The sequence below is a fragment of the Canis aureus genome, chromosome 9, assembly GCF_053574225.1.
Source record: "Canis aureus isolate CA01 chromosome 9, VMU_Caureus_v.1.0, whole genome shotgun sequence".
Lineage (NCBI taxonomy): Eukaryota > Metazoa > Chordata > Mammalia > Carnivora > Canidae > Canis > Canis aureus.
Window position 1 is genome coordinate 48771301 of NC_135619.1, and position 27005 is coordinate 48798305.

At 41.9% G+C, this 27005-nt stretch overlaps 1 protein-coding gene across 17 annotated transcripts in view; it reads left to right on the forward strand.

Annotated features, from left to right (window-relative positions):
- The first annotated feature begins 1691 nt into the window (after positions 1-1691).
- The window catches only part of RGS6 (regulator of G protein signaling 6), a 556931-nt gene continuing 531617 nt past the window's right edge, over positions 1692-27005 (forward strand). For 4 of the 17 annotated variants that reach the window (XR_013386480.1, XM_077909866.1, XM_077909867.1 and 1 more), the window contains exons 1-2: positions 2305-2545; positions 26339-26442. Coding sequence is in view for 16 of the 17 variants with exons in the window: in XM_077909866.1 (XP_077765992.1) it covers positions 26359-26442 (84 nt within the window). In the remaining variant the exon portion in view is untranslated. Of the gene's footprint in view, positions 1843-2298; positions 2546-2780; positions 3004-6856; positions 6880-15853; positions 16009-16350; positions 16430-26338; positions 26443-27005 lie in introns of those variants that run through there. The other 13 variants (XM_077909862.1, XM_077909863.1, XM_077909856.1 and 10 more) reach the window with 12 other exon arrangements.

Sequence of the window (27005 nt, forward strand, 5' to 3'; positions counted from 1 at the left end):
TTCTCTATATTGTTTTGGCTATTTTTTTTTTATCGTACCATATACATTTTAGGATTCTTTTCCTACTTCTGTGAAAAATGCTATTGGAATTTTGACAGAAATTATGTTGAATCTGTAAATGGCTTTGGGTAGTATGAATGTTTTTACAATATTAATTCTTTCAATCCATGAACATGGGATATCTTTCCTTTTATTTGTATCTTCTTCAATTTCTTTCAGGAAGGTCTTGTGATTGTCACTGTATGAATCTTTCACCTCCTTGGTTAAGTTTATTCCAAAGTATTTTATTATTTTCAATGCTACTGTATCAAGGGAAGCACACAGTAAGGCCTTTCTTCAGATGCACCTGGAACTCACTGCTTCTATTTCCACATGATTGTTCCCTTATGCCTAGCCTTCAAGAAACTGCTGGTCTCAGAAATGCAGAGCTCCCCAGAGGAAGAGCCCTAATAACCACCCATCTCTCAGTAAGCATCCTATTCTCGAAGTGTTACAAACAGCTGCAGCCAGCTCTACAGAGATGCTTAAGCCAAATGCTAAACCCAGGGAAGGAAAATTTTTATATTTCAATTTTAATAAATGAAATAACTGGGGTATCCATTGAAATTATATTTTATTCACTAAGTTAAGTGTGGTTTCCCTAGGTTGCAGGTTTTCTTCTTGGTTTTGGAGGTACCACTTCATGACTTAGCCCAAGGTAATACATATATCTGCTTGTGTACTGTTCCCATTAGGCAGAATGGTAAGGGCGGGACTTATTTCATCAATTTCTAGTCCTTAGCAGAGGGTCTAACACATGGTAGGTGCTAATTGCTGTTTATTGAATGGAAGAGTGAATATATTCATTAATCAGTATAGAATGATGGGAAAGGAGATATACCTCGGGAAGAAGACTTTAAATTTCAACCTCTGGGGGGCGCCCGGGTGGCTCAGTGGTTGAGCATCTACTTTCGGCTCAGGTCCTCATCCAGGGGTCCTGGGATCAAGTCCCACATCTGGCTCTCTGTGAAGTGCCTGCTTCTCCCTCTATGTCTCTGCCTCTCTCTGTGTGTCATAAGTAAATAAAATAAAAATCTTAAAAAAAATAAATATCAACCTCTGGACCCACATGGATGAAGACAGCCCAGGTCACCCGTCCTTAGAAACCTTTAGATATTTTATGTCAAATTTTTGTTTTCCTGGTAACACAATACAATTCAAGAATAAACCTTGAATTCGTTCTCGATAATGATTACGTCGATATTGCACACCAATCCATGGTTGCCATCCAGCACCAACAATCTTGTTCTCTTTTCACCTGCAGCTTCCTGAGTATTTAACTAAATGTCTGATTTCAGAAATCCCACATTAAAGAATGTTGTCCGTTCAAGTCACCCTTTTTCATTTTTGTCTTCAACTTTTTTCTTTCTTTCCCCAAGAATACCCGCAAGAGTTAATTTTTCTTGAAAATTCTTTTGTGGTGTTCCAGATACGAACGATCATAAACCACTCCAAATGCAGCACGTGGTGTAAATGCTGAATCGATAAAAATGACGAGGTTAGCCACAATATCCCTGACGTTCGCGGTGGCCCGTTTTAATTTAGAGGGCGCCAGCTACATTGAAGCGACTCAAAGCTCCCGGAGCAAACCACTCGGGACCTGGAATCCCTAAGACAACCCCGACTGACGCCGCTGAAGTTTCCAGACGCGGCCAGCTCTGGAGACCAGACCGACAGGAGGAGACTCCGCATCGCTGAGCCGGGCTCCCAGTTGTCTGGGCGGCACCTAAACTGCCAGGAATTTCCAGGGTTTCCCTTCCTCGGGCGAATCACAGTCTGCACGGTCCGCGGCGCTGGGAGCAGGTGAGCGCGGCGGCGGCTCCCCAGGGACGCGCGCAGGTGCTTCGGCCCCGCCCCCCGCCCCGGCCCCGCCCCTCGGCCCCTCGGCCCCGCCCCCTCGGCCCCGCCCCGCGCCGTGCAGCTCGGGGGCCCAGGTGCCGGCGCCCAGGTGCGCGCGGTCCGGGGCTGCAGCTCCGCTCCACACCCGACAGCGGGCGCCGCTGCGGCGGTTCGCGAGCGGCGGGGCTGAGCGGCTTCGCGAGTTGGGGCAGCTCCTGCGCCCGGCCCTGCTCGCGGCGAGAGCTCCGCCCGGCTCCGGCTGCCCTGCGCTGCGGGAAGCGGCGGGCGCCGAGGGGGCGGACCGACCTCCGCGGGCCCCGGCGGCGCGGGGCGGGCGAGGCGGGCGAGGGCCGAGCGCCGGAGACCCCGAGCGCCCCGCGCCCAGGCACCATGCGCCCCGCCGCGCCTCCTCGCCGGCGCCGGGCTTCGCTCTCCGCTCGCTGAGCCCCGCGCTCGCCGCCGCCGCAAGTCGCGAAGACGCGGCGGGTCGCTGGAGAGCCGCGGGGAGACCGCCTCGGACGTCCCCTCCGCCCCGCGGAGGCTGCGGCCCCTCGTCCCCTCGTCCCCGGGGCTGCTCTCTAGCTTTACCATGAACCTGGCGCGAGCTTGGCTTTAGGAGAAATTCAGAAGCCGGAGGGCGAGTCAGTGCAATTCTTTGGTTGCTAAGGTAATTGTAGTTGTGACAGAAACGGGCGAGAAACAAATGGGGGGAGAGAGGTTTTAAGACGGCAGCTGCCCCTCCCCCCATTCATATGTGTTGCTTTCATCTCATCCCCTGAGTGTGGACGCTGTCCATTTCAGATGCGTGACAGGTGTCGGAGCGTGTGTCTGCGTGTGTGTGCGGTTTGGGACTGTAGAGGCACGAGCTTACATAAGTGGTTAGGCAAGCTGGCGTGCGGACTTGTGTGGGATGGGTGCAGGTCTGCATATAAATCATGTTCCCGGGGTTCTGGTGCCCAGCGCTCACTGACTGGGTCCAGCGAGCACAGGGTGCGTGCTCCTAGGTACCTCCCTCCAGTCTTAGGATTTTGTGATAGCAGGTGGGGCACCTTTACCCCAGAAGCAGACGTTCATTAAGTTTTTCTCTGAAGAAGCTCGCCCTTTTGCAGTTTGGAGGAAAAGAAAGCAAGTGGTGGTGAGGTGTGGAGGGCAGGGTGGGGGGAGGTCAGCCCTTTGGGACCTGCTGCGGGACAAGCAACGGTAAGGCATCCACGCTCTTAGGGCGACAGCTAAACTGCTTGCATGAAGAGACCCTATCTACCGCCACTGTCAGGCTGTAGACGTGGCCCCGGGGAGACGGAAAAAAAGTGACCCAGAAAATTTAATGTTGTTCAGAATGGAAGCTGTTGCATTTAATTTTAATTTTTAAATTTGATGGAGGAGGCACGTTATTTCTTGTTGAGAGGAGCGACTTGTCTGTGTTACAAATCGAAGGTATTTTGGGGCTTGTTGGCTTGGGATTGTTCCCTCAGCATTGATCAATGCTTAGAAGCTGGGTCTGCCGGTACTTTTTAATTAATACCTTTTAGCAGCCCCAAAGTAAGACTGCAGAAATAGGCAGCCTTAGGCAAAACCCCCACATTGGACCCTTGTCTCACCAGAGGGGGATGAGCGACGGAAGAATGAGAACTAGGCTTCTAAGTGTCTGTATGGAGTTACAGACCCAGCCACAAGTTTGTGTGCGTTCTGTCAAAAAGTGTTTGAAAGGGGACTGTTAGGTTTAGCTTCCTGATAACAGCGAGCCGGCTGTAGATCAATTTGCGTAGGCAGGTGGGGTAATTATATGGTTTGGGAACTGGGGGTTGGAGAAACTTTCTGAGAGTTGTATATTCTTTATATTATTTATTATTACTAATTTATCAATTTTGCAGTGAGTGAGGCTGCTCTGTGAAAAAAAGTAAGCAGAGGACTGAGGGAAATTTAAGGGTCTTTGGCGGATGCCCCTGTGTAAGTGAAAGCTTGCATGCTCAACAGCCAAACCCAAGATAATAAGTTCTTTTGAGTTCCCTAATACTACTGTTAAGCGAATTGTTGCAAAGTCTGGTAATCTTAGATAGTATAAATGTTGAGGTATAATATATTATCTGCACCCCCCCCCCCCCCGCGCAACTCATTCTTTCCTGAAAGCATCTGTAAATTCTAGAAATGTCAGCTGTTGTGAGGTATTTTGGTAAAACAGGTAGCCGCTAGAATTTCCTTTTTCGTAGTCATCACATTGGTTAACTTAATTTTCCTGCCTCATTTAAAAGGCTTAATTAACACTCACTGAATTTATTTTGCTCAGAGTTTCAGTAAAACAATGCCAGTTTTTCTTCAAGGGAATGAATTTGTCTTATCAAGTGAAACATTACAGCAGTGCTTCTGCAGCAGAAATGTCTCTTTAAATGAGACGTTCTTATTTATTTATCTACTTATTTATGGCTCATTGAGTAAGGTAACTGATGTAGATATTTTTTAAATGAGCAAACATTTCTTGAGAAAGAAAAACATTTTTTAAAGGGTATCAAGGACAATGAAATTTGCCAGTAATTTTGGATGTCTTTTTGTCCACGGGGACAGAATTTTATATGAAAGTAGGATCACTCTCTGTTTCTTATTTCTCTGATATTTTCCCATGCATTTTATCCCCTGAACTCCTAAGACATTGCCAGGAATTGCTGAACATTCTGTTTTGTGCCAGGGGTTAAACATCAGGGCGGTATGAGTAAGGAGCTATGTGTCACATCAACGTTTTTCAAAAGGGATGCTCTCAGAGATTTCAATAAATGTTTCTTTTAGCTTCACAGTTAGCTTATCTTAATTCATAGTGCTTTGAACCTAGGAAAGCATTTAACCTCTTCATTTTTAGTGCCTGCTGGAAGGAATGTATTTACAGAATTTCATCTTCATCGTAACATATGGCATGATATAAATAATTACTACACACACAGTATCCTGCTGTATGGAGAGAAATGGAATTACAAAATAAGCCTTCATGTTGAGTGATTTGGAGGTAACATTTCAAGAAGCAGTTTTACTTTTCTTCTTGATTACCAAAGTAATATACAACCATTGGGAAAAATTCAGAAAAATACAAAGAAAAAAGATCGTTTATAATTCTCCCCTGGAAGGCGAACCACAGTTGACACTTCTGCATACTGTATATTTTTCCAGATTTTATTCAGATCACGTTATTCATTGTATTTTTATACTTCTCTCCCCCAGCCTCCCAATTTTCAAGTCTTGTAAATGGAACTTGGATGTGTTAAAGGTTTGGGAAATTACTGCTAGTTTACTGGATGGTTTCAGTAGATCAGATTTAAATTTTTGTTAGTGGTCCTTATTTTCAAAGACAGTAGTTTCTCTTCTGTTTTCTTTGAAAAGGGAAGGTTTTTCCTTTGGGTTGGTAGTACTTGGCGTTCCCCATAAGATTTGGGGATTAAAGCATCAGAAAAGAAAAAGGATGTTGGCTATATGTAGAGTTGGGTGTGTGTGTGCGGGGGGGGGAGGGCAGGTAACTGAGTTCCAGTTTCAATTTCTCCACCTCATGTGGCCTTTGGTCCATGGGCTTCTGTTTCCTCAAAAGATAAATGAAACTTTGAGATTTAGTTAATAAACACTCATACTTGTTATTTTGACATTTGATGACAATGATAGTTGTTTGAAGCAGACTTTTTCAAACACAAATGGCTGAGGTCAACCCCAGAGTTTCTGATGTAATCAGGTCTGGGGTGGGGCCTGAGAATTTACGTTTCTAACCAGTCCCCAGATGATGCTGACCCTGATGGTTTGGAGACCACACTCGGAGCTAGATGATGAGCTCTTTGGGGGCAAGAATCCCTTTTTCACTTTTCTTTGGATCCATCTGCCTTGTACCTAGCAACGCACCTGCCAGTAGGACCTCAGTAAGCATCGGTTGAATCAATATTAGTTTTAAACATGGAGAAAAACTTTCTGAAATAGTCAAGATGAGAAAGATAATCATCCAGAATTTGGAACCATTAAGTCTATAGTAAGAGCAATAATCAGTCATGAAACCCAGTTCTTTAAAGTGCAAGGAAAGCAAAAGTGCTTATAACTAGGCCGTTAAGATGAACATTAAACCTAATGAGTTATCTTAAATAATAGCTCAGAGTACCTGCTTGAAGTGTTACAAACTGCAAAGCTTATGAATGCTTCACTGTTGCCTTCCCGAGACCTAGAAGAGGCAATTCATTTCCTGCCACATGTACATTCCCTAAAGGGTGTGTCTATGTGTGTAAATTCACTATTAATTTTCCTGGCTACCAAAGCAGAAGATCAAGGAAGCAATGGCCTAGATTCCTGCCCCCGACCCTGTCCAAAAGGTAGAGCAATGCTCCTTAGAACATGGCAAAATGTTTTAAGACTTAGAACAAGCATTAATCTACATAAGTCTACAACACTGCTCAGTGGCAGCACCAGAAATCAGACCCAGGCCTGATTTCTGACTGACACCCAAGGATATTCTTCATCACTTCCCCCTACAGACAGGACACCGAGTGAATGCATTTGATGGCCTGGAGATTACAGCTGGCTGAAATACCCCCATTACAACTTTTGGTCATCCTTGCGTGGCTGCTTTGTGACTAGAAAATTAATCCTTCTACTTAGGTGTTAGAAACATAGGGTGCAGACAACCTCCATTGGTATGGATGGAGAGTTAAAAAGCGTAAATATTCGAGTAGGAACAAAGTAGATGTCACATCACCAGGCTATCCAAGTGAGTTGTGAGATGCACGGTCTTGGCTTTTGTCAATACTTAGTAAAAAAGGAAAAGTCATCTTGAAGTTTTTGCATGGTAGAGTTCTCTTATTCACTAGTATCTGCTCTACCCAGGAAACTATTTCCTTGCCTGGAGGGATGCACACCTCAGGCAAAGCCCTCTGAGATGAGCACTGCATGAACCTGTGTGAATGGGATGAAGTGGTGACAGCCCTTGGTCACCTGTACCGGGCTTCCTGAAGACCTGGCCAGCCCCCCGAGCCCAGAGACCTGAGACTGGTGGGTCTTAAAGTCATACAACAGGCTATTAAAACCCTGTTGATGGTGTTTCTGAACGTCAATTTCCTCATCTACCAGACAGGAATAACCAAATGCCCCTGGAGGCTGAGTGGTTGGGAGGAAACGAGAACCTGCTGGCATGCTGCACAGAGGAGGCACAGTGACGCCAGGAGGTGGAGCCTGTCACACCAACTGCCTATTATGTAATAATTTTGATTAGAGTTGTTGGTTTGCAGCCCTGGGAGTTTCTCGGGTGTAATCTGAAACCCAGCTGGGTACAAGGAGGGCAAGGGGACAGAGGAAACAGGTCACTTCCGATTGGTAGGTGGCAGGTTTAATTAGCAAGGAAATTTACGTATGAGCTTTGTCTGGAGCAGCTGCAAGATAATAGACCTCTATACTGTATTGCCTGCCGGAGTCTTAAGGTTTTTATAGCAGCCTTAATGGGGTCCAGGTAGGCATTCAGTCTGGAGGGAGTTCAACAACACCTTATTCTCCCCGGGCTGTGTCCTTGCAGAAGGCTCCCACTGTGGGAACGGTGGGCAGAGCAAACATTCCAAGGACAAGAGGGCGTGGGGAGCCTCTGAGTGCCCAGGTCCAGCTCCTGGGTCACTGGGTGGTCACGTCCTCTCAATGACCTCCTCCAAAGTGAATCTCTTGGGAAGTCTGTATTTCAGGGTAATGGTTCCCTCTTCTGTTCCTGGGGACTTGCATTTGAGGCACTCCCAAATCCCTTGGAGAATCTGCTCCATAGTTCTAAGAGTGGATTTGAGAAGGCTCATAGAAAACAAGTGGCCCAGACACTAGGTGGAGAGGGTGGAATGGGAAAGATCTGCCTCTGCAGTCGCCGAGGATGATGAGTCTGTTTCCTCAAGCCTAAAGGCCTCTAATGCCCACGGGAAGAGACGTGAAAATGAGAGACTGCTGCTGCCTGGCTGTGTCTCGTGCCAGATTGTGAGCCACCCTTGAAACACCTTGCGGTGTTTTTCGTCTCTACCCTTGGTATCTCTTACAGTGTTTGGAATAATAGGAGTTTGGTGAACATTTGTAGAGTTATTGACTTGTAGAGTGGCAGCTTGAGGTGGGTGAATATGGGAGGGAGGATGAACAAGTATTGGTAGAGATGCATGGACTAGTCTGGGTGCAGGTGTGTGGGCAGGTGCAGGTGTGGATACAAGGTGCAAATGGTTATTACCCCCATTCTTATTGTTTACTTGATTTTGCCTGGCTAGATAATCTTGGATTGATGATATACTGAAGTCCTCATCCTGGTTTGTACTTACACTAATATTTGTCTCACCCACTGTCTGTGGTCTGCTTTTTTTTTTAAACCATGATTTTTATCCTGGATCCCACACAAGGCCACTCACATAGTATATGCTTGAGAAAGCACTTGTTTTTCTAAATAAAAAGTCGCCAGGCCTACAAAGCTGTGAATCTGTCTTAAAGTAGTGGACTGATAATTCTCAGCACTTGTAAAACTTTTTGTAGATCACAGCCTCTTAGCAAGAATTAGGTGCTATTACTCCCATTTTATGGACAAAAGACTGAGGCTGAAGAAGAGGTTCAACCACATGCCCTATGTGAGATAGTTATTGAGTAGAGGGACACTGGGAGATTTATTTATTTTTTTTGTAGATATATATTTTTTATTGGAGTTTGATTTGTCAACAAATAGTAGAACACCCAGTACTCATCCCATCAAGTGCCCCCCTTAGTGCCCATGACACAGTCACCTCATTCCCCTGCCCACCTCCCCTTCCACTACCCCTTGTTCATTTCCCCAAGTTAGGAGTCTGACGCTGAGAGATTTAAACCCAAATCTTATCTCGCCACAAAGTCCTGAGTCTCTCTGACCTATGACAAAGTGGGGGATATACAGAGACTTTACCTTTCAGATCATTTTACTTATCTTGGAGAGAGATATTAGAAATAAACAGAAAATTTACAATGAAGGATGTTAATGACAGTTTAGGAAAAAATTCATGGAATTTTATAAGTCAGATTAGATAGCAAATAGATAACAAAGCCAGTAAGTACAGTTCGGTGCAGAGGGAGAACATTGTATGATCAGACCTAGTAGAGACAGGCTTTGAGAAATAGGTGGAAATTTCATAGGTGAAGAGAAGGATAACAGCAAGCTTTGCAGGTAAAGGTGTTGATAATTGGTGAGTAAAGCAATTATTGTTTGCTTTCAGAGTTAAGGACCTATGTTCCTGGAAACATGGGGCCTTCTGACCCAGTTTTGATAGAAATATGGGTACCAAACAACACTTTTATTTTTTTCTAAAAGCAAACCAAGCCACCCATGTGTGATGATGAATGGCGTGTGACACTGAACTTCAGGGCTGGGAAGGTATCAGGGACAGGTGAGGACTGTGTTAAAGCAAAGGGTATGTATGTGCTGCTCAGAAAGCCTTGTTGTTGCCATTCATTTTTAGTCACTAGCAACTCATTTCAATTAGAAAAACATGATGTAGATGTACATTGCCCAGTCCAAGCCAGACACTTGTTTGAGCTAGCTTTGTTTTTCATGTTTGTGACCTCTCTAGGAGAAAAGCAACTTGAAAAAAATGTCCAATGTATTTTTCCCTGAAGCTGCTATGTAAGTGCTACTGTATTCAGATTCCAAACCAAGCAGGAAGATGCCATTATATCATTTTGCTGACCATACATCCTAAAACAAAGACTGATTCAGCAGCTGGTCAAAATAGAAAGGATGCATTCCCAAAGAATAAATTTATTGATTATATTTTAGATTTTTTTTTTTTTTTTTAAGGGGAAGGCACTTTACCTTTTAGAATGGCAGATAGTTTAGGGGCTTGGCTGCTGGCTGGCTTCTGCCGGAACCCCAGGGTCTGTGACATTGCACAAAGTAGCTCAACACTATTGATCTGCATTCTCCCCAAATGAAGAATAGGGCTGAGAAATTGTGAGTGCTCCGAGGGCATTACTGAAAGAGAGATTGTTCCTGGAAGTCTCTGGTTCAGGCAGCATTTAGTTGGGGTGAGGGTGGGGGTTCTTCCACTAGGGCACAGTTTGTCTGAGGTCTCTGCTGTTCCTCCCTGCTTTTCGCCTGGCTTGTCCTCATTGGCAGTAGGTCCCACTACTGAACAGCCTTTTCTAGATGATGATTAATGAGGTATGACTCCTGTTTTCGAGAAGTTTAAAATTCTGTGGGGGGAGAAAAGAGAACCAGAAAGTGGTAAGACAGGCACATGTAAATGGGATGGGGGAGAGATTTACCAAGAGATTTCATGGAAGATGTTGGATGGGTGAATTGGACATTTGATAACCCAGGGCTTTGTGGCCTGCAGAGATGGGGGTGGGGGATAGAGGTAGCGAGGATATACTTGAGGCATTTCAGTGTAAATAAAAGGACAGAGATGAAAAAGTGGGCAAAGAATATCCCCCTCTTGAGAATCAGGTTCTTAACAACCCTTTAGGCAGGACAAGTCCATGTTAGTGAACTTGAAACTTAAGGGGATACAGGGATAAGGGAAATCTAGATGGTAAGCAATATTGTTTAATAAATATTTATGTTTACCGAAAGTAAAGAGAAAACAAAGTAGATCGAGAGTGACGTTTTCTTCACATTCTGTTGGTAATAGAGAGTGTGTCATAGTGAATTTCTAGTTGCTATTTTTCTAAGAGGTCACTCCCCGGCTGAAATGCTTGTAATGGTTTTGCTTTATTAGAGTCAATGCACAATTCCCGTGCAAATAAATGAGTACTTACTTCCCTGCACGGTGTCAGGCTGTCTGTCCAAACATTCAATACCTTTTAGACTTTCCGACTGAGAGCTTGACCGCTGACTCCCAGATCTTCCTGTGGCTCAAGGGTAAAGTGGATGAATCTGGGATAAACCTCATTTAACTTGCTTGGCAGAACTGATTAGGAAGTTCTCAGATGTCTCACCCCAATGCGTAGGGTATTTAGCTTCGTGCCAAAGCATATGCTGTCAATTCCAGGTTTTCATTTCTTTGGCTTCCTGTAGCTTTCAAAAGCTTCTCTGCAAAAACCGCTTCCCCTGCCTGCCATCTGCCTTACAACCTCCCTCCCCCACTTTACAAAAATCTGTGCCTAAGCCCCAGTTTCTTGTATTTTCTAATCATCCATACCAGGAATGATGTGTTGGCTATCAAATGTGTGTTTGGGAGTAGATTGGTTTAAGTTGAACTTGGCTTATTGGTAATTCTTGGATGGAGTATGTTTCCTGGGCTTGAGATTGGACATGCTGTTGGCCATAGGAAGATGGACAGTGGTTGGACAAGACTAGAAATTCAAATTGGGTCCAGTCTGTTGGGTACTTGAATGCCACATACATACATAGCGGTGGGGGTGATAATGGAGATTCAGGGCTTTCTGGCTTATAGAAAAAACCTGAAAGAACTGAATTAAAGCAAAATTTAAACCAACTCAAGAAAAGGAATTAATGTGACTCATACATCTGAGAATTCAGGCATGGCTGGATCCAGGGACTTGAATGGGACTGTCAGCATTTTTAACTTGATACCTCATTGTCTTGACTTCTTCCTGTGGTGACACTAGAGAAAAAGAAGATGGTCTCTCATGTCCACCTACTAATATCCTTTTCACACTGTCCCTCACATGAAAGGGGTCTTCTTTTTTCCAGTGTCCTTATCTTGGTCTCCAGGAAGGATCCTGATTTGTCCCGATTGTCTAACTTGATCCAATTAGTATGCCCAGTGATATAGCATACTCTAACTGGGATAGATAATGGGCCCATCTTTCCCTCTAAGAAGCAAATTCAAGAGCAAAAAATATACTGGGTAATAAGAAGCAGTAGCTGTCTCAATCTTCTTACCTGGTTGAAGGACTTTGGGTTTCATTTACTAGACAGTAGAATGAATGCAGAGTATTTCAGCCACTATTTGAAAATTGTAAGATACTTTGTGTAAGAGTTGGAAAATTTCATTATCCAAAATAAAGCTTTTGGATAATGTGAAACATTCCCTCAATTGTGTGTTTCTAATCTCGTTTCGCTTCTATACCAGCTTTCTCATTCAAGGATTACTGCTTCTGATCTATAGCTGCTGCACAGATGCCAGAGCGAGTGTGTCTAATGGTGACAGACACCACCTCTGGCTCATCCACCATCCCTGCAATCCTGCAGCTCTATCACTTTTTGCATTGCTATACCTGAGATAGCTCAGGTGCCCCCTTGAGAACAAGAGGTGCTGTATCCTTCTCCCAGAATATTTGCACTATTCTTCTTTAAACATACAATTTTAGAGGGTAAGACATTCACAGAAAAGTACATAAATCATTGCTCAATATATTTTCAAATAGTACATCCATCCACATTTTCACTCCCAGATCAAGAGAGAGAGTATTACTGTTCCCCTGGAAACTACCTCATGTACCCTCCCAGTAATTACACCCTCTCTTTCCCCCATTGTAACTACTAAACTGACTTCTAATACCATGGTGTTCCAATTTTGAAAGTAGATGAAATATACATGGAACTTTAGATATATGTATATACCCCCTTTTTTTGTGGCTTCTTGTGCACATTATTTGAGAGAGTCCTCCACATTGTGATGCGGAGCAGTAGTTTCTTTTTATTGCTGTATAGCAGTCCATTTTATAACATTTTCCAGATGGTTCATTCATCTACTATTTGTTGATGGGCATTTGGGACATTTCCAGTTTAGGGCTACTATGAATAATGCTGCTCTAAACTGTTTTGTGTGTTTTTTGGTGTACATGTGAATGCATTTCTGCATGGTATACCCCTAAGACCAGATTGCTGGGACTGCAGTATGTATGTCCAAATTTAGTAAGTTCTTACAAAGAGTTTTTCTAAGTGGTTGTACCAGTTTATATTCCTGTCATCAGTTTGAGTGTTTCAGTTTCTCTACCTACTTGTCAACACTTGGGATTGTCAAACTTTTAAATTTTAGACATTATGGTGGGTATGTAGTGGTGCTTCATTGTGGTTTTGATTTGCCCTGGTGACTAATGGTGTTGTGTCTTTCTAATATTTTTTTGGTCACTTTTGTTTTCTTTTATAGTCTCTGTTCAAGTTTATTGCCTATTTTAAAATTGGATTGTCTTTTCCTTATTGATTTGTAGGAATTTTTAAAAACAAATCTGAATACAAATATTCTACCCAGTTATATGTATTTAAAATATCTTTTATTATTCTGTGGCTTGCCATTTGACTCTCTTTGATTAGGAGATCTTGCTATAAGTGTAATTCAACTTGCTAATCTCTTCCTTTATGGTTATTGTTTTCTGTGACTGCTGAAGAAATGTTTGCCTACCCTAAGGTCATGAAGTTACTTTCCTATTTTGATTTGTAGAAGCCCAATTGTTTTGCCTTTTACCTGTAGGTAAAAAATCCACCTGAGGTTGATTTTTTTTTTTTACCTATGACATAAAAAAGAGATCCATATTTATTTTGTTTTCCACATGTATATCCAATTAACCTCCTATGCTACTTATTGAAAAGTCTCTTCCACAGCTCTGAAAGGTCATTTCATTATAAATCAGGTGATCATTTATATGTAGACCTCTATCTGCTTTCTAGCACTTTCTATTGTTCTATTTGGCTATTCTTATTCTGATACCACACTGTCTTAATATAGCTCAATAAGGAGTCCATATCTGATAGCATATGCCCAGTTTTGTTCTTATTTAAGAAGCGTCTTATTCTTAGACATATGCATTACTCTACAAATTTTAAAAGCCTCTTTTGATGGGATTTTGATTGGGACAGAATCAAATCTCTAGCCCAATTTAGGAATAAACTAATGTCTTTTTTTTTTAAAGATTTATTTATTTATTTATTTATTTATTTATTTATTTATTTATGAGAGAGAGAGAGAGAAAGAGAGAGAGAGAGAGAGAGAGAGGCAGAGACACAGGAGGAGGGAGAAGCAGGCTCCATGCCGGGAGCCTGACGTGGGACTCGATCCCAGGACTCCATGATCGCGCCCTGGGCCAAAGGCAGGCGCCAAACCGCTGAGCCACCCAGGGATCCCCTAGTGTCTTTTTTTAAAAACTAATGTATTTAAAATTTTGCCCAATTTAGGAATAAACTAATGTCTTTAAAATTTTGCCTCTTTCAATTCATTAATGTGGTGTATCCCGTCAATTATTTAGATCTTTCATCTCTGTTCTCCATGTGGTAAAGGTATGGCACATCTTTCTTCAGATATAGTTGTAGTATTTGAAGTCAGTTGATGCTATTATAAATGATAGCATTTTAAAACATATTTTCTGGTTGTTAGTCTGTGGGTATACAGAAATACAGCTGATTTTTATTTATCCAATGACTTTCCTAAATTCACTTATTAATTCAAATAATTCTGTGTAGATTATTATGGAATTTCCATGTACACAATCAAACTACCTTCTTCCTCTGCAGTCTTCCCTTCCTTCCTTTCCTTTTATTTTCTTGCCTGTTGTGCTGGCTTAGACCTCTATGATAACACAGAATAGAAGTGGTCATAGCAGGCAGCCTTGTCTCATTCCTAATCTCAGTGGGAAAGTTTTCAAAGTGTGACTATTAAATATTATGGTTGCTATGTTTCGTAAATACCCTTTATCAGGTTAAGCAAGTTCCTTTACTTTCGAAATTGGCTAAGAGTATTTTCATGGATAGAAGTTGAATTTGACTACATGCTTACAGAGTAGTTGCATGGAATATCTGGCTCACCTCTGCACTTCCCTTTTCTTTTGGATCTTGGTCTCACATGTCCTCTTTGCCCCGGGAGCTCTCCTTTTTCAAATTTTATCTGTCTTTTCTAGTTCTTGAGGGTTGTTCTGTAATAAGGTAGCCGCCCCCCCACCCTGTAGGAAGTGGTACATGCTAATTGTACTGTTTTTGTCTTCCATCAAATACAAGTAAAAGTGTAAGCAGCCCTAGAAACCTATTCAATTGTTATTTCTTTGACCTATATTGCTTCTGCCTGATGAGCTTCCTGAATAGATATTTTTTCTTTGTTTGTTTCTTAAATCTTGCTATCTCCAGAAGAGAAAAGGGTATTACTGCTGCTCCAAATGTAGGCAGTCTGGAGTCATAGAATAGATGCACTTGATATTTAAATGCCTAGTTTTGGGGTAAGAAGATACCGATTTTACCTGTTTTAAAAAAGAAGAAAGAAAAAAAAATCAAGGAATATAACTGACATTCTTAAAAAAAAAAAAAAAGCCAATAGGAGTGCCTTTCTTCTTGGGTCCCCTGGGAACACGCACTCCTCTTTATTTCTTAGTCATCCCCTTCTTGTGTATGAAAATTGGCAAAGCTTCTCTGTCACTCCTACTTCTTCCCTGGCAGTGATACAGTCTTTATCATGTGAAATCAGAGAATAATAAGCATTGCTTCTGCAGTCCCTATAGTCAGTAGTATTAGACACAGGGATCTTAGAGCTCATACTAATAAAATGTAAGTTCTCTCATGTGGGAGGAAAGATCCTTGGAACCTGAAGACCTAAATTTTAATGCTGCCTCTATTACTAACCAGCAAGATGACGTTAGAATATGATTTGATCTCTCAGACTTTGGGTTCATCCTCTGAAAAAATTAAATGATTGGGCTTGTTCAGGAAACAGGAAGTTTTTTATGAAAAGGATCAAAACAGTAAATACTTTGAGCTTTGTGGGCCATATGGTCTCTCTTGCTGTTGTAGTGCAAAAGCAGTACAGACAATAAGTAAACAAAAGTGTTTATTTATAAAACTTTATTTATGGACACAGAAATTTGATTCTTGTATAGTTTTCATGTGTTAGAAAGTATTCCTCTTAACTTTTTTCAACCTTCTAAAAATGTAAAAACCAGTCTTAGCCCACAGACCATACAAAAACAGTCAGCAGGCTAGATTTGTCCCCTTGGCCGCAGTTTGCCAACCTTTGAACTAATAATTGATTGCAAAGCGCTATTCCAGAGCTCTGTCTTAGGCCTTAATTTACTAATCTCTCTCTCTCTCTTTTAGGATTTATTTATTTTGAGAGGCAGAGAAGTGGGAGGAGAGAGAAATCTAAGCAGACTCCCCATTGAGTGTATAGCCTGATGAGAGGCTTAGTTTCACCACCCTGAGATCATAACCTGAGCCAAAATCAAGTAGGACACTCAACCAACTACACCACGGAGGTGCCCCTGGTATGCTAATCTTTAAAAAAAGTATGTTTTTTTTTCTTGTCCCTTGAACGTTCTTCAAGAATGTCTATTCCTTTCTCCTAAATCAATTAAGAATAAAAAAGGAAAATATTTTATTTTCCCTTTATTTCTTCCTTGATGGTTGTTCTTTATTTTTGTAGACCCAAGTTTTTGACTTCTATAATTTTCTCTGCCTAAACTAGCATTTCCTGAAGGGCAAATCTACTAGTGATAAACTTACTCATTATTTATTTGTCTGAGAAAGATGATTTTTCTCTTCATTGTGAAGAAGAATCTTACTAGATGTGGAATTCTAATTTGGCGTTTTTCTTTTCAATATTTTAGCTATTTCACTCTACTCTCTTGCTCTTCTGTGGTTTCTGATCAGAAGCCATCTGTGATTCTTGTACTTGTTCCTTTTAAGGTAAGAGTTTTTTCCCTGTGGGGTCTTTTGAGATCTTCTCTCTGTCATTGATTTTTTGCAATTAAATATATACACCTAGGGGGTATATATATATATGTATATATATAGATATATATATATATTGAATTTATAGTGATTTGTGTTATCTGATATTTCTATGTTTGTGGTTTGTGGTTTCTAGACCTTTCTAGATTTATTGGAATCTTTTTAAATTCCAAAAACCTTGGAATGTTCTCAGTTATTATACCTTCAGATATTTCCATTTCTTTCTCTTTCTTCTCCTGGCATTCCAATTACACTTATGTTTTATACCTTTGGCTGTGCCATAGTTTTTGACTATTCCATCTCAGTTCTTAAAAATTTCTCTCTCTCTCTCTCTCTCTCTCTCTCTCTCCCCATCTCCCTCTCCCTCTCCCTCTCTCTTTTCAGTTTGGAAAGTTTCTGTTGACCTTCAGGCTCACTGATTCTTTCCTTGTCCATTTTGAGCCTACCAATGAGCCCTTGGAAGGCATTCTTCATTTGTTACAGTGTTTTTGACTTTTAGCATTTACTATTTTTTTTAAGATTTATTTGTTTATTCATGAGAGAGAGAGAATGAGAGAGAGAGAGAGGCAGAGACACAGGCAGAGGGAGAAGCAGGCTCCATGTAGGGAGCCTGACGTGGGACTCGATCCCGGATCTCCAGGATCAGGCCCTGGACGAAAGGTGGCGCTAATCCGCTGAGCCACCTGGGCTGCCCCTAGCATTTACTTTTTTGAGGGGTTTTTTTTTTTATTTTTTTAAAGAGTTTCTATCTCTCTGCCCTCATTACCATCTGCTTTTTCTATCAGAGCCTGTAGCATATTTAATCACAGTTATATTAAATTTCTTGTCTGATAATTTCAACATTTGTGCCCTGAGTCTGGTCCTGATGATTGTTTGTCCTTTCAGACTGTGTTTTTTCTTGCCTTATATATGCCTTATAATTTTTTTGTCAAAAGCCACGCATGGTGTATCCGGTAGTGGGAATTAAGGTAACTAGGCCTTTCGTGCAAGGTTTTATTTAATTTGGCCAAGAGTTGAGCTGTGTTTAACTGTGTATAGCTGTAGCTGTAGGTGCTAGAAACTTCAAATTCCCCTCGTGTCCTTGTTTATGTATCCTCTCTTGACTTTAGGTTTCCCTAAGAAGTCCTCAGAGAGTTTGTGTCTTGCAGATGTTTGGCCTGTAATCCATTGTTATTATACTAGAGCCCTGTTGGTGTGGTGCTAGGGGATAAGTGAGGAGGAATATTTTATCATCTTCCAATTAAGAGCAAGAGTGGAGCAATTTCCCTTTAGTAAATATGGCAACACTTCCTCTATTGCAAGAGGAGGGAAGTCAAAGAACATGGTGGTTTAGATGACGGTGCCTCAAGATGAGAGACTTGCCTTTTGATGGCTTCCATTTCTTCAACGAATTTTGAAGTGAGCCTATCAACTGAGACTGTGTGTGAAGCTTGAGCAAAAAGAGTACATGAGCTAGCCAATTCAGATAGGGAGACAGCAAACTCGTTGGGAAAACATCTTAGATTTGACAGGCAGTGTTGACTAATTTAAAGTTTGTGCTCATGAATTTAAAATACAGCCAGTGTGGTTGTGTGATTTCTTCCTCACTCCCACCACAAAGAGTGTACCTGCTTGGGTGTGAGTTTAGATGTTGAGATATGTGGATATTATATGGTGGATATTCTGGGTCCATCAGCATCAGAGTTTTGCCTGGAAATCTGCCACAGAAAGGGCATATTGAGGCAGTTGAGGATGTTTGCAAGGGTGTGACTATGAGTGGCTAAAATGATGGGACTACTGAGAGAAGGATGTGAAGGCAGAGTGAGGAGGAGTAGTAATGGAGGGTAAAAAAACCTTATGAGTTCCATGGATTAAATGTCTAAATAAGTTTGAAAAAATGTGTGCAGTGAATGTCAAGTAAGTAGATTGGAAAGAACTGGTAAGTGAACTGGGATTTGAGGTGGTATAGTCACCAATGATGATGGGGTTCAGCATGTGGCCATGTGCAATGGTGGCTGCGGTAGAGGGGTGGAGGAAAGTGTTTAGGTTGGGAAATAAAAGGATGGAGAAACCCACCTTCCAGATAGATCTTTGACTCTGATGTTCAAGTCATTGAGATTGATGAAGGAGTGAGGGATGGAGAAGAAAACCTCTGAGAATGGGAAGCAGGAGTTCTTAGGAGATGAAAAGGCTTCATGGGAGGGAGGCAGGAAATAGTAGTGAGGGTGGGTAGAAAGTGGCATAGCTGGATGGTCTGAGTGCCACAAGTGCAGGAACTTGTATAGGAAGATGGAAGGGAGATAGTTTGAAGCAGCAATGGGGAGCCAGGAGGATGCTTCTCTTACTTCCTGGTTTGAGATATGTGGGGATGAGAACAGCTGGGCTCCAGGGGAGGAGAGTGTTTTGGGGGGAAGCCAGGTTTTCATGAAGGTCACTGAAGGTTGGAGTTCAGAGAGGAGGTTGGAAGGACATAGCGGGCATACTGTTTAGGGAAGAGTTGGAAAGGCAGGAAGAATGGATGAGTTGGCAGGGTCTGGGGCTGTCCAGGGAAGTGTGGAGTCCAGAGCCCTGGTGAGAGAGGATGCTGGGTGGAGCTGAACTTGGAGTAGGAATTGCAGTAATAGGACTGTGAGCCATATCATATGACCAATCACATCACATTATGCGAAAAACTTTCTGCTTTTCCCTCCCAGATTAATTTTTTTAAGGACTTTTGTTTAGTATGAAGAATGCAAAAATATTTATCTTTATAAGCAGCTTTTAACAAAAATTTAGTTTGTTTGGGCTGTAAGGCAGCTGTGGCAACTTAAAGAGGATTGTATTTATATGTCTTAAGGTTGGGTTAGTATGGGGAAGTCAACCTCACTGATATACTAGGAAGCAGTAGGCAGGAACCACAAATCTGTTGAGGTCCTACTATGTATCAATTGTACTATGTGTCATAAGTACTTACTACTAAGTACATTATATGTAGTATAGAGTTGCTAACTACTTTATATTTAAATATATACTAAATTTTGTATATTTACAAAATATTATTTTGAATATATTTTGAATTTTGATGTCACTGGAGACCAAGTCTGACAAGTTGGAAATTATGTGGGCATTGGAGGCAGTCCTGGGTTTGGATTTTAGTTTCTTGGTTGACAAGCTGCTTTACTTTTGGCAAGTGACCTATGTTCTTGGGCCTCAGTTTTCTCATCTGTCGAGTGGGAATAGTATCAGCCACTTGTTAGAATTGCTGTGATACCTTTGCTGGGCAATTCTGAGAGGCAGACAAGGCTGAGAACCCCTGATACAGGTCATCAGTATTTGTTCCATTTTATAGATGAGGAAACCAAGGCTCAGAGACGCTAAGTAAGTATAGCCCTAAGTTGTTCATGATCACATGGCCTGGCCAGGATTGAAAGCCTGTTCTTTGACTCCAGGACCCTTGCTTTTTTTTCAGTACAGAGAGTTTCTGCCTAAATACAAGGGAAGCTGAAGGAGCTCCACCTCCACATGGTTGCCCAGACAGTAGGCAGCGTGGCTGGGGTGGAGAGGTTAGGCGAAGAGAAGAAGAGAAGGCAGGCTCATGGAATCCAGGTCAGTGGTTCCCAGACCTGACTGGGCTTCCACATCACCTGGGGATTGCTTACATTATAAATCTCCAGGGACCACCCTAGGCCTACCAGATTGGAATTTTGAGGGGCATGGGACCCAGGAACCTGTATCTTTAGAGTCCACCCTGGGTGGTTCTGTGGCTGCCAGTCTGGTTCAGGTCATTGGACCAGCTTTTGGGAACCACTGAATGCTAACTAACGTCCTGAAATGATCAAAGGATTACATCCCAGCAGAATCCTGGGTGCCTGGCATGGCCACCAAAACTGGCCTCTAGGGATTGAGCTCTAGTACCTTGCTTTAAGATCTTTGGTGTCAGACCTGCAGCCGACTCTTGCTCTGTCACTGAGCGCCTGGAGTTTGAGTTCGCCTATATAGAAGCCATCACGTCAGCAGGACCACTAAACAGGAAGAGTCACGTGTACTTCAGAGTCGTTGTTCTTTCTTTTTCCCCCCTGGAGGCTCCTGCCCACTCAGTCAGATTACAGCTATATAAACAAGCTTGTACTACTGAGCTAGCACACATCTTGTAAATCTTTTTTTCCTCAAGTGCTTAACATTGCTGATGTCAGAAAAAAAAATCCATTGGGTTTTAATGGGCTGAGGCAGACAATGTGAAGTTGATACAATATGGAGGAGAGGAAATCACATCAACAGAAGTTCTTCGTTGGCAGCACAAATATTCAGGCTATATTAGAGTCAGGCTTTGTTTACCTCTCCCACAAGATATTTCCCTGAATAGAATTTTGAGGGCTAGATACAGAGAGGGGCAGGCATGACGCTTAACACGTTCAGTGGCATGTGATGGTGATCTCAGCAGCACTGGCGTGTCACTGAGGTGGTCTGCCTCTTAGTTGTGTGTCAGGGTCACCAGAGAGGCTTGCTGAACAGCTGATGGCTTCATCTCCGAATCCCTGAGGTGGGGGAAGGGTTTCTCCAACGATTTTGATGCTGGTGGCCTGGGATTTCCTGAAACCAGACTGCTGGTCAGTCGCTACCTTCATTCTGCACCAGGGAATTTGCATGCCTTATTTTATTTCCTCTTCAAAAGCAACTCTGCAAAGTAGAGGGGTCTCATCTTCCAGATGGGAGTGAGGGGGGAGGTGGTCAACTGCCAAAGGCTACCCAGCAGTCTTGGTGTAGCCAGAGCTGAGATGCTATTTCAGGTGTGACTTCAAAGCCCCTTCCTTATCCACATTACTGAGGTCCTTCTACCTGCTGGGCTCCGCATTGTTATCTGCTGGACTCTAGGCTTTGCTTGCTCTAGAGAGGCTGGCATTACAAAGGAAGACAGCTGGCATTTGTTGTAACTGCAAGCTACGGATGCAACATAAGTTTGGAGTAAATTGCAGTCCTGATTTGCAGAAGATTCACTAATCAGAGTTTGAGTCATAGAAATGCTCAGTTGTTCTGTTATTCACAGGGTCTCTCCTCACTATACTTTCCATCCTCCCACATATTCCTTCTTATCTAAATTGCTCGTGGATGGAACACCTGGGCAGCTCAGTCGGTGAAGCGTCTGACTCTTGATTTTCATCCCAGGGTCGTGAGATCCAGCCCTATCTTGGGCTCCGTGCTGGGCGTGCAGCCTGCTTAACATACTCTCTCTCCCTCTCCCTTTGCCCCTCTCCCCCCTCCCCAGCTTGTGCCACATGCTCTCTCAAATAAATATAGATAGCTCATGGATTCCTGAGTTCAGGGCTGACTCATACCAATAAATTCTGGCGGGGAAAATCTGATTCTGTACATAGTTCTTTGTCATTAAAGAACCTTCTTTGTGGGGCAGTTTTAATGACATTTTATCTAGATGAATGTTCCTGAAGGAGTGCCCTGCATCTTGGTAGAATATTATCAATTTCATCATTTAGGAATATTTGAATGCCTACTATGTGCCACACCCTCTTCTAGGTGTTGGGGATAGAGGGGTGAACCCCACCGACAAAGACTCCAACCCAAGCAGAATTGGCTTTAGTAGAGATCCCTGTTGAATGAGTAAACCAAGAGAGGTGCGAAGCCCTGTTTTTTCTTACCCCACATTTGACTATCCACTTAATCTCCTTGAGATCATATTGTCTTCATGTTTTTTGTTTTTTTTTTTTCTCTCTTGGGTGCCTACTGCTTCTGGGACTTCAGATGGCCATGCCTGCATTGTCCGCTAGGCTTAAATGGCCTCTTCTGCCTCCCCCAGACTCCTATCCATCCTTCTGCTCTGATCTCAGTTGCCAGGTTCTATCCTGTGCCAGGATAACCAAACACCCACATGTTACGATGTCCTGCTTCTGTGGACATGTCTGTCCCCCCTCCTGGACTCTGAACACTTTAATGAGAGCATCTGTGTCTGATTTATCTTTATATCTCCAGGGCCTAGCATGCAGCTTGAGTGAGTGGATGCTCAGTGTGTTTGCTCCAAGAAGAAATGTTGAGTCCCACCACACCTGGTGGTGGGTGGTGGTGTTACGGAAATTGCTTCAAGGGGAGGGATGCCCAGTCTGGGAGGGGACGCTTCACTCCAGCAGTTCTGTGATTCTTTGACAAGTTCAGCATGAGCATTGCCATGACTCAAGGACACAGGCTAGGATATAGGCAGTAATGATTGAAGAGAGGTGGTTTGAAGGAAAGTTAGAAACATGAGTTCTGAGGTTCTGGGCAGCTGGGAGGAATAGTGAAGATGCAGGGTTTTACAGTTATTGTCCACCTGGGGTCCAGAGACGCTGTGGCCTCACCTGGTTCTGACAGCTAGTTAATTGCAAATCAGTTTTGGGAACCAGGCCACTCAGTTCAGAAGGCTTTCTACTATGCTGGGATGGTGGTGACAGGTAAGGAAGCAAAGGCACAGAGAGGTGAAGTAGCTTGCCTCAGGTCACACTGCTTGTAAGTGGTGGAACCTAAATTCGGATGTGGATCGGTCTGATGACAGATGCCAGCTTGTAACCACTTAGCTACCTGTCTCTTCTTGGGGACTTCAAAAATCAAGCTCTTAAGGTGTTTTCAGTTCTCCCCTTTGTTAGCTGTAAGCCATGATAGGAAAGGAATATCATTACTGTGTTTTCTTTCTGTGGAAATGTAGGTGTGTGTTTTCAGAAAAACATTCACATTCTCCAAATATTAAAATAAAAGGTCCTGAATTATTTACTTTGTATGTGTACATGCAGTATATATAAATAACATGAAGAAGTTTTTGGGGTTCTCCTACCATGAGATGTAAAATATTCCTATTTCATTTCTATTGTACTTCATTTAAAAATAAATATTTCATGCTATATTGTAATGAATGAAAATATAGCCCTTTATGTCATGAACTCTAGCATCATAGTCAATGAATATAATTATAACCTCCTTACCTGTGTAGGTTTTGCATCCTGTTTCTCTAACATCTGTTGACACATGGCCTGGAAAGTGGTTATATCACTATTTTAGAAATGATCCTTTCTAGACACAGGAAAGTTAAATGACATTGAGTTTCAAAATGAGCTGCTAGAGGAACCAAAAATAGAAGCTTTTCTACTACATACTAGACTCACTGAAATTCCTAACATGGAGACTGTCTGCCTGCACTTGTAGTCTGAAGTCCCAGTCCTGGCCCAGTGGCTTGTTGTAACACCAGAAATGTTTCTGTAGGGGGCGGGGAGCGGCCAGGGAAAGGCAAAGGCAGGGCTGACAGGATTGTTTCTAGGTCATTCCCAACCTTGCTGTTTTAACAGTTTTCTAGGTGGGAGATAATATGGTCATTAAAGTCAGAGTGTTCATTTACAAATAAAGCCAGAAACCCAAAAATGGCTCTATTACATATATAAATGAGCAGACAAATGGACTCAATTTTTGTTTTTCATGCTCTGTTATATTCTGTATTCGGGCAAAGGAGTAGGCAAATAAGTAGCTGTTGAAAAATAAAAGTGTGTTGTTCATTTAACTTTAAAAGTCGCTGATTGGAATTAATAATCAGCGTTGCATGTAGCACTATATTCACAGAAACACTGATATTACAATGTGTAGAGATAAGAGAAGTATGTTTTTTATCTCTTCATGTAATCTAACTTTAAAAATGCATCTTAATTCACAAATGATGAAGAAAGCAAGCAACATTCAAATGGTTATACTGTGGGCATTTAAATTCTTAGCACAAATGACAAATTCCTGTCTCTTGCCCATCTTCTATCCAAATCTGTTTTTATGGAATGACCTTTGGTACCAACTTATTTTACAATAAAATATTTCTTGCATTTTTATTTTGAATTGAAATGGCCTTTTCTGCCAAGTATGGTATTTATAAAAGTTTCTTTGATGAACAGTCTATGAATTTTGTGCAAATAACCCAGGCAGGCTCTCAGCTTAGTGATAACATTTGTATAGGACTTTTATGGCTTTATATGATACATTCACATTCAGTTTATTAAACCCTCACCTGTGAGTACTCCATGGAATTCACATTTTACTGATGAGAGCAATGTAGAGGGAGGGGCCTCAGCATGATTCTGGGTATACAGCAGGCATTCAGCATTTTGTTTTAAAAGGAAGTTAACAAAGAGAACCGAATAGGTTAACTTGTTCATAGTAGCACAGCAAATAGAGTATGATACCAAGAACTGAACTTCTTTTCTCAAAAATTCTGTCATTGTTTCACTGATACCTTTTCAGACTTTTTAAAAAGGTCAAATTAAAAATATTCACTTAATTGAGGTAAAATTCACATAACAGAAAATTAACTACTTTAAAGAATATATTTCAGTGGCATTTAACACATTCACAATGTTTTGCATCCTTCACCCCTATCTAGTGCAAAAATGTTTTCGTTATCCCAGAGGAGACCCCATATCCATTAGGCAGTAACCCCATTCCATTCTCTGCCCAGCTGTTGGCAGCTACCAACCTGCTTCCTGTATCTACACATTTACCTGTTCTAGATATTCTACATAAATGGAATTATACAATATGTCTCTTAGTCTGTTTAGGCTGCTGTAACAGAATATCATAAATTGGCTGGCGTATAAACAACAGAAATTTATTTCTCATATTTCTGGAAGCTGGAAAGTCCAAGATCTAGGCTTGAGTAGATTTAGTGTGTGGCCCATGGGATGGCTTTATTCTCACTATGTCTTTAAAATATTTTATTTATTTATTCATGAGAGACACAGAGCACGCACGAGAGAGGCAGAGACACAGGCAGAGGGAGAAGCAGGCTCCATGCGGGGAGCCCGACATGGGACTCGTGGGACTCAATCCTGAGTCTCCAGGATCACACTCTGGGCTGAAGGCGACACTAAACCACTGAGCCACCTGGGCTGCCCTCACTAGGTCTTCACATGGCAGAAGGGAGCTCTCTGAGAGTTCTCTTATAAGGGCATTAATCACCTCCCAAAGGCTATATGTCCTACTACCATCACTCTGGGAGTTAGGATTTCAACAAATGAATTTGGATGGGGGTGTGAACATTCAATCCATTGCAGTGATTTTTGTGTCTGGCTTCTTTTACTAAGCATGATGTTTTCAAGATAAATCTATGTTGTATCAATACAGATTTTCATGGGTGAATTTTATTCTGTGGTAGGGATAGACCATATTTGGTTTATCCATTCATCAGTTGATGGACACTGAGTTGTTTCCATGTTTTGGCTGTTGTGAAGAGTACTGCTGTGAATGTTTGTATTCAAGTATTTGTTTGAATACTTGTTTTCAGTTCTTTGGGATATAGTTGAATTTTCAGGTTATTGGTGATTCTGTGTTTAACTTTTGAGGAACTACTAGACTATTTTTCATAGCGACTGAACCATTTTACATTCCTACCACAAGACACAGTGCTTAGATTTCCCCACGTCCTTGTCAACACTTGTTATTTGAGGTTTTTCTTTTTTACTATGACCATCCTAGTAGATATAAAGTGGTATTTCTTTGTGGTTTTGATTTGCATTTTCCTGATAAAGTATTTCAGATTTTAAAACAGAATTAATCAGAAAGTGAGCTTTGGTAAGACAAAATCAACATCAAAATGAGTGTGCTTCATCTGTCTTCAGGAGATTATTTAGAACTGGCATGAGCTTACCTTTAGGGTACAAGATTCTGGGCTGAAAATAATGAACATGTTGCTTTGGGATTAGAAGAATGTATGTGGATAACAAGACCCCAATTTCCCCTAAACATTTTTTTAAAATACTGCTGAAATCAAGAGGAAAAATATGAAATTCTTCATGTTTTATTTTCATATCACCTGCCAAAAATGCTTCTTTGCATTAAGAGGTTTCTCTATAGAATTTTTTCATGTCTTAATGGTCTGTTCATTTATTTTTGCAGCGTGAGTGAAGACATCCGGCATGGCTCAGGGATCTGGGGACCAAAGAGCAGTGGGGATTGCTGACCCAGAAGAAAGTTCTCCAAATATGATAGTCTACCGCAAAGTAAGGCTCTCATTAAAAGCTGGGGGTGCTGCCTGTGTGTTTGTTGTGTGTAGGGTTGACTGATGGTTGACAGCTTGACAAATGTTTTCTGCCTAAACTGCCTTGACTGATAAATGAATATCATTTTCTTCTCATATCCTCTGATTTTCCAATTCAAAACTCAAGGAACTTAGGTTTGTCATACTTGAAAAATATGATTTGATTTTCTTTAAAGATTTTATTTTTAAGTAATCTCTACACTGAATGTGGGTCTTGAACTTAACAACCCTGAGATCAAGAGGCACATGCTCTATAGAGTGAGCCGGCCAGGCGCCCACCCAAATCTTTAAAGAAGATTTGGTTTTCTTTAAAAAAGCAAAGATTGCCCAAGCAATGCAGAGGGAGATCTATTCTCCTTCAAGGTAAAGGCCTCTGTATAACATAGTTTTTGAACCCTTATTGTATAAGAACTGGTCTAGATACTATGGGAGATACAGAGGTGTGCATGTATTCGCAGTTGGTAGGAGACATAAGATGTACAGAAATAACTGTAATAGTCTAAGTGTTAATTAAAAAAAAAAAGA